General features: G+C 47.5%; 1 protein-coding gene across 2 annotated transcripts; it reads left to right on the top strand.

Annotated features, from left to right (window-relative positions):
- The first annotated feature begins 2,845 nt into the window (after positions 1-2,845).
- Positions 2,846-6,772, top strand: LOC122364916 (PI-PLC X domain-containing protein 1-like). Of its 2 annotated transcripts, none has more exons than XM_043335724.1 (4): positions 2,846-3,055; positions 4,484-4,613; positions 5,164-5,297; positions 5,563-6,772. In XM_043335724.1, exons 2-4 carry the CDS (start codon positions 4,493-4,495, stop codon positions 6,628-6,630), a joined length of 1,323 nt encoding a protein of 440 aa, XP_043191659.1. In that variant the 5' UTR covers positions 2,846-3,055; positions 4,484-4,492; the 3' UTR covers positions 6,631-6,772. The 2 variants fall into 2 exon arrangements, with proteins under 2 accessions (XP_043191659.1, XP_043191658.1); XM_043335723.1 differs by lacking the exon at positions 2,846-3,055 and adding an exon at positions 3,853-4,208.
- Positions 6,773-8,429: the final 1,657 nt, after the last annotated feature.

Here is an 8,429-nt window from a genome sequence, read left to right as displayed (position 1 = left end):
AACAACACATGAGGTAAAACGCCCCTTGGGGCGTTTTGCCCCGCGACCTACTGGGGCGTTTTACCCCATCACGTAGTTCGGTCAGAGAACAACGCCTTGCACTCCAGCAAGGCATAATTTAACACGAACCAACCCGGCATTATAAGCGTTAGATAAAGTTGTTCAAAATACATAAAAGTCGTTTACCTGATGTGGACCATAAAAGAACGCCATGATGCATAAGCTGACAACAAAACATAAAAATCACTCCAAAAACACATTTTTGGCTATATCTCCCTAAAGAGCCATCACAATTTCTTTCCAGTCTGCTCATATAATGATCATATAGTGCACGTTTTATAGAAGAGATGATGTTTCTCCAGAACCTTCCCAGTTCCGAGAAACATCGGTGAGGCGTTTTACCTCGGCGGGGCGACTTGCCCCGGTCTACCCTACACTTTGTACAGTAATGTGCTTACAGGCAAGAGACAACGAGGAATGTTTGAAACTTGCTGCACATCCTATGCCTGACTCTCGGCTCTCCCATTTTTATAAATGTACCGTGAGCTTGTTACACCCTCCTACAATCTCATACAGCTGATTATCTTCGGCATCATCTGGTTCTCATTGCTCTGCAGTGCATGCATACCAACGCCGTGCCACGCCCTGTTAGCTGCACTGAGGTCATCGGCCGTGGGTAGCGACTGCACTCGATTACAGTGGGCTCGTGGTTAACGTGGCTCGATTGCCTAATTGGGCACCATTGGCTGACCAAACGCTATGTGGAGAGCTACACAAACACGATGCATTCGATGCTAAGGTTTTTCTGTAGTAAGAGTGACTCAATTTAATCAAAAAGAGCAGAATATGTTCAATCCGGTTGCAATGGGAATAAGGCAATAGTCATGCGTATTTGTGAAATGTGATGATTCAGTTTTGGGCGATCATAAACACCAATGCTTCATTTCAGTAGGAAGTACAGCCATTGCAAAATTGTGTACGCAAACAATAGAGTCACATACAGAGGATAAGGTAGCATCACCCGCCGGTCCTTACACCACACCGCAGTGAATGACCGCGCCATGACTGCACGTAGCCTGCTCGGCTGCTACCCTGTCTGTTGCCGAGTGGCGTGCCGGAACCGATTCGTCTCCGCCCAGCACCATCTGCACGGCCGCCGCGCCGCTGCCTCCCGCCGGGCAGATATCAGCGTGCTGCGCCACGGAACGGCGCAGTGGCGCCGTATATGCCGCAGTGCCGTATACGACCCTGTGGCAGTCCCGCCCCCGGCCGCTGTAGCCGGTGACAAATGTGAGCACTGGAAGAGGTACGGCCGCCGCACCTGTGCTGGCCCTCGTCTGTCTCGCCCTCACCCTCTCAGTGGAAGCACTTGGTGCCACCTGCTGCACAAGAAGGTCGCACCCCGGTCAAACCAGGCTGAGAGCAGGGTGGCAACAGCTACTGCAAATGGAGCAAGTGACAGCGAACAGCAGAGATAAAATGAAACGGCATTCACTGACGTCAGGTAAACGATGGCCGGTGGGCCGAACCTTTTTAAAGATAGCTTATTTACATAAATGGCTTATAAATACATTTTTCCCTACAGCCTTGGTAAAAAGCCTTAGAAGATGTTCAATGACATTTAGCAAAAATGTTTACTCATTTTATAGCTGCAATTTGTGTCCTCTCCGCTCCGGTCAAGCATCGTTTTCGTCTTCAAACAAGTCTTACCAGCAAACGCCTCTGAAACGCATGCTGGCACCAGCAACTAGCAAGTAATATCTGATCGAATGCTGAAAGTGTTATGGCTGATAGTTACACTGGAAATAAAATGAAATTCAAAACCAGTAAAACCCTTTAGTCAGTCGTAGAGTGCATTACAAGGCTTATCAGTAAATCTATACGCCAGACAATATGACTGAAATGTCACTGAGTTATCGGGCCACAAAGCGAGTTTTATGGGTCTGGTGGGTGTGGGAACCCACCCACACTGCATCCTACGGATGCTGCTGTACAAAGGTTTGTGACGTCATCCTCAGACAGAACTGCAGCGGGATGGTCAGTCGCTCAGTTTGGGCTTGAGTTGAGAGAGGGGTTGCAGTGCTTTTTACATTTCATTCTATAATGGGTAAGAAAATTGCCTATTAGGAATGCGCGCACGGTGCAATGTCGTGGAAGAAATATGCAATATGCACTGCCACAGAGAACGTATTGCGGTGCAGTCTATAACAGAGAAGTTAGAACTTAGAAGTATTGTGGTGCGGTCTGCAACACATCACTATGTAAAGTATTGCGGTGAAGTCTGCCACATAAAAAGCATTGTAGTGCGGTCTACCAGATAGGAAGTATTGTAGTGCAGTCTACCAGAGGAGGTATTGCGGTGCAGTCTACCAGAGGAGGTATCATAGGCGCGGGAGCCGGGGGGGGCAGTGGGGGCAGCTTGCCCCCCAACTCTAGGGCCGTGGGGGCGGTGCCCCCACAACTTTGAGACGAAATACAGCACTTTTTTTGCAAATGTTTTTCTTTTTTGTTGAAAAAGCCAAGGGATGAAAAATAAGTGGCCTAAAACCGGTGAGAAAACTAGATTTGGGGGTACCCTAGGTTCATCTCCATTATAGTGTGCCCCCCCCCCCCAGTCTGAAAGTAGTTCCCGCGCCTATGGGAGGTATTGCGGTGCAGTCTACCAGATGAGGTATTGCGGTGCGGTCTACCAGAGGAGATATTGCGGTGCAGTCTACCAGAGGAGGTATTGCGGCGCATCGCCATAAAGTGAAACATATCTAGACGGTGCATCTTATCGATTTAGCTATGTGCTGCTCGCGAACAAAAGTTGGCAGTGAATAGCAATGACCGATTACCGTTTCAGTGCTATCCGTGATAGCCTACCGCTATACTTTTGTGGCGCTCGCCTCACCAAACAAATCATATCTGATAGTGAACTGTGAACACTGCCAGCTGCTATGGCGTGGTATGCGTTCACCTGTGTCACTCACACGACCACTGTCTTGTCGACGGAAGAGGCTGGTCACTTCGCATAGACTACGGAGGTCCCACTTACATCAGACGTCGGCTACAGGTGAGATGCACTAATCCAGTGAACAACTTTTTGGAACGCTGGGGGAGAGAAACATGGAAATGCTAAAAGCAGACTGGGTATTGATTGATTCATCTTTTTGTATCGATTCAATCATTGTATTATTTGATTTATTTTCGATTCAATCATCGTTCCATTCCTTCAAAAAAAAAATTGGTGAATTGATTCCTTTCGATTCAGAGAATAAAAAACAAAAAAGGAACGATTCACCTTTGATTCAGCTAAAACATTTTTGAACAATTCTTTTCTGGATTCGATTTGTAAAGAGTCAAATCAATATTTTGGCTATTATTTTTTTTACATAATGCATTTTTACATCTGAACAGCTCCATTGTTGCATTGCACACGTGCATTGTTGATAATGAACTATGTTCACTTCAGGTTTTTTTTTTAGTTCATGAAACGTTAATTTTTCATTCAATTAAGTATTAACCGGTGACCCTGATTGCCAATGCGTTCGATTCAATCATGGCTTGTGAATCGAACAATTCTGATGGCCAATCAAGCCTTTTCGACCTAACAAATTTTAATTGATTCAATCCAATCGATTCAATCACGGGTGAATCGAACATCAGTCTGACAGCAAGGGAAATCGAATCACGGTTAACGTTTTGTTACAAACCCATTTGCATAGACCGTCTTTCAATCAGGATATGTTTAATATGGGTTAGGTTCTTAACTTCTCTTTAAATGTACGTTTATTTCCGATGTATAGGCTGGTAAGTACAATCAATCCGGCTATTTCTTAGATAAAAAGGCATACAGTCGTTCGTAAATTGTCTTATTGTTGTAGATAACTGGTTCCTTCAAACATTTTTATTTTATCCCGTAACTGGAGCATGCACACCATACAATAATCCTTGATGATACTGAGGATAGCTGTATTATTGTCCTCGTGCTTTGTGTAGGCTAAAATCTCTTGTGTTTCTTCAGGACAAACACCAAGCTAAGACCACTCCAGCGCGTGATATTTCAAAGCATTTGTATAAATGTATTCAAAAGCTCAAAGACATTATTCCCGGTAGACCTGATAGCATCATCATTACTTGATGAGACAGGGAAAATTGGGGAGACAATTGAGCACGTGCCAATCTGACTATCAGGAGACACCCGTTTTTTCAACGACCACCTGCAGGTAACTTATCACCTCGTCTATTGCCATGCCCGTCTCTGGTGATGAGCGCTGAGCGATGAGTAATTATGTCAATATGTGATGATAAATAGGACAATGATTTTTCTTCAACCGGGATTCAATACTGGATACCATACGACTTTGAAGCAGCTCGAAGAGTTCTAAATCTTTGAATTTCTCGAACAATTATTTTAAACAAAATAAACAAAAAAATTTAGCAAAAGAAACACGTATGGGGCCTAATTATGCTTTTGCTACGTTTTATTTTCATTTTACAGGTCGCCGCCATGACACCTGTGTGGTCGCTGCTGCTGCTGCTGATTGGGGGTATGGCTATTGGCCATGACGTCACAGCACGTCAGCGATCGGCAAGACCTCGTCCTAGACTCCAAAGTGTCAGTCAGCCTCGTAAGTGATTTGCAAAGGTATGCGTGTCGCGTTACCATCGTATGCATGTAGGTAGGTAAACTAAACATGTAGGTAAACTAGGAAGACACTGTGAGATGATGTTTTTCGTACTCCAGCGTAGATGGGAACATCATCTCACGCTCTCAGTCCCAGCGGATAAAAACAACACCTAAGAATAGGAAGACACTGACTAAAAATATTTTGGTTTAGGCAATGATTGACAGCGTGACATACGAGTCAACAAGTGCGTTTCACTTTGATACCGATTGAAAAAAGCAAGCGTTCCATATATAAAACCTGCTTTCTTCAAAAAGCATTATTCAACTAGCCGAATTTTAAGTGTCTAAAACCTTCGTATTCAGTTCGAATAAAAAGCTCGTCAAGAACACAGATGCAAAACGTGAAACATCACAAACGAACAGAAATCAATGACATAAAGTATGTTTCGCCTTTTGTGTTACCGCCAGCTGTATAACTCCCACGCCGCGCCCAGTTTCGCCCACACTAATGACGTCATACCTCACGACCATAACCGGCAACCGCTCCACAGCCTGTCCGGGCGATGACGTCACCGATGTGTTCATCGTCATCAATTCGGTCGGTCTTGTAGACGACAGCGGTGCTGCCATATGGCGCCGGTTGGAACTGGTCTGGCACACCGCTCAGGTGCAGCCCGACGATCAGGTGAGGCGGGTGACGTCATCCCAGAGACAGCTCATGCCGGTCATCGATTCAGATTAGTGACTTCATATACGGAAGTCTTACGCCTACTCCAGTCTACAGCAGGTCTGCGTCTGAAAAAGTCATATAAATAAGTCGCCTCAGATGGTCGAAATAGTTCGAAATTGCGGCTATAGTGGTCACTGCGAAACATTTTTTTCTGTTGTAAGTGTGCATATCAAACTCAATACTATACTATGGCATCACGGTATCTGCGTCTTCCCGCCAGGTGCTGCTGTACGACTCGTGTACCCCGGATCCGGCCTCTGACCCGGTGGTCACCGTCACCGCCGCCGATCACTCGGACCACTTCTTCGTCACGGACGTCACGCTGCCCACGTTCAACTTCTCGGGCACTCCGGCCGTGTCGACATGTCTCGGCTACTGCACCGAGTACCGCCGCGACGGCGCCAGCATCGCCTCCAGCTGCCTCTCCAGCCGACCCGACTGGATGTCCCAGATGGCGGCCGACATCCAGGACTTCCACCTGCACGAGGTGATGCTGCCCGGCACGCACGATGCGGCCTCCTACACCAACTACAGAGGAGAGAGCTCGGATGATGATCTCCTGCAGAGGTACGCCTCCGCGCAGGAGGAGACGCTGCTGTCTCAGTTCTACCTGGGCGCTCGGTATTTCGACGTGCGGGTGCTGTTCGCACCGACGACCGCCGAGAGGTTCTGGGTGAGCCACGGCCTGGTTCCCTTCCGACCCTTCCACATCGCCATCGACGACCTCGTCGCGATGATGGAGGCCTCCACTGAGATCGTCATCTACGAGATCGGTGGGTTCGAGGGCTCGTTCGACAGCCACCCGGAGGCGTACGAGGAGTTGCTGTCGCTGGTGGTGCCCCGCCTGGAGCGGTGGCTGGCGCCGCGGCCCGCTGAGGCACCCCACCACGTGCTGCTCTCCGATCTGTGGGCCGCTGACACTCGCCTGGTACTCAGCTGGGACCGCGACCCGGCCGGACGCGACTATCTCTGGCCGCGCGTGCCCAACTCGTGGAACAACGACGACACACCCGAGGCACTGTACGAGACGCTGCGGCGCGCCATGGACGAGGCACCGCGAGACGAGATCTGGGCACTGGCGGGCGAGATGACTGAGCACACTAGCGACATCGTCTTCGACCGGCTCGAGTCGCTCCGGCAGATGGCTGACCTGGTCAACAGGAATGTCTCCAGGATGGTCCGCTACGACTGGTGGGACAAGAGCAACATCGTCATGGCCGACTACTTCATGGGAACGTACAACGTGGACACGGCACTGCTGGTCAATTGGCAGAGAGCGCACTGCTGAATGAATCGGGTCGATACTGAGAGGGAGACTGATATTTCTGGATTACGGCGAGTTGAGTGCGACTATGCAAAACGACGAACGAGAACGGCTGACGTCTGACGCTGCGATCGAAACGAAGCAAATATACATTTTTCTACTGGTCGTTGTATGTTTTGAACAGTAATAGGTACAGCTATATGATGGTAAATGACAAATGACATGAGGGTTAACGACTAATAGAAGGCACAATTGTATGTTAAAGGGTTGAATGAATGATGATGGTCAGTGGTCACGATTAGAGCGAATCCGTCTTCAATTCATAGTATTGTATGTCAGTGCTCTGCGCTGTTTTATTGTCCAGGCCAGGTAACAAAGTGTAGGCTTTGTCATATAATTTAATAATCAGATATATATTACCATGTTGAGTAGTAATAGACAAATATATATTGAGACGGGTTACACAGAACATTGGATGGACGCGTCTCGTCTAAATGACTAAATTTCGACACCCTCTCGGAAATTAAAACAATATAAACAGTACCTATAGTTTGTATTGTTTTAATTTCCGACAGGGTGTCGAAAAAGTCATTTAGACGAAACGCATCCACTCAATGTGCTGTGTAACCCGGCTCAATATATATATATATGTTACGGGTCATATGCTAACTTGGGCAGTATGCAAACTACTCGGGCAGTATGCATACTACCCAACAGCCCGGGCAGTATGCATACCGCCCGGGTAGTATGCATACTACCCGACCCCTTGGGCAGTATGCATACCGCCCGGGCAGTATGCATACCTCCCGGGTAGTATGCATACTACCCACAGTTCTTCTCACGGGCAAGATGTTTACTCGGGCAGTATGTTGACCACACTTCGTGAGGCTTGCTAATGCAATAACTCGCGTATATATGTGAATGACAAATGTTTTAACCTTTCAGGTTCCACCTAAACCGTACATAATGGCCTTATAACCAGCACCATTGAGTTGGAAAGGGAAAAAATTGTTCATAAAACATACATCGCACAACCCTAGTAGAGTTGGGTTCATGTGCTGACCCTTGGTGACCTAACCTGTGACCTGACCTGGTATTATCAGTGACATCCAATAGCAACATATGTACTAGGCAACTTACATCCTATCGCTGATTTTCGACAAAATGCGCCTTGGCCTCTGCCCCCTCCCCCCCCCCCCCCCCCCGATGCCATACGCGCCACCTCTCTCAGTGAGAGAGGGTCGCCATCCGGAATGTTATCCAATCGGGAACAATTTAATGACAATGGGCGCCTCAGATGCCTTCGTTTGCTGAATTGGCCAAGGAACTGCGAGTGCAATTGTGTTCCGGAAGTGAGGTGACTTTTCAAAATTTACTTTGGTGAGTTTTCCTCAGAACTTGCAACGTCTTACATACATGTAAATGATTTCATGCAGCACTAGATATTGAAATCGTAATAACCAGGGCTGCGGAGTCGGAGTCGGAGTCGGAGTCGGAGTCGGAGTCGGTCGGAGTCGACAGTTTAACCCGGAGTCGGAGTCGGAAATGGAGTTGCCAAAATCTTACCGACTCCGACTCCCCAATCGGAGTTAACGCTGCATGGCTCAACGTCATGCCCTGCACCTGTTTGCTTGACGACACTACGCTTGTTGACCTTTAAAAATCAGACTTTGTTCAAAAAAGGCAAAATTCTTGTTTTGGACAAGCGTTTTCGGCGAGCGATACAGAAGATCGCCAAAGCATAGGTACTTTTAATTAATTCTGCATGTTATTTATAACGTGTATTCAGGCATCGGTAAAATCCTTTTTGAAAGGATTGCATT

Source organism: Amphibalanus amphitrite, unplaced genomic scaffold (assembly GCF_019059575.1).
Source record: "Amphibalanus amphitrite isolate SeventyFive unplaced genomic scaffold, NRLGWU_Aamphi_draft 000707F_arrow, whole genome shotgun sequence".
NCBI classification, from domain to species: Eukaryota; Metazoa; Arthropoda; class Thecostraca; order Balanomorpha; family Balanidae; genus Amphibalanus; species Amphibalanus amphitrite.
Note: the sequence above shows the minus strand (reverse complement) of the source record. Positions and strands in the feature narration are given on the sequence as shown.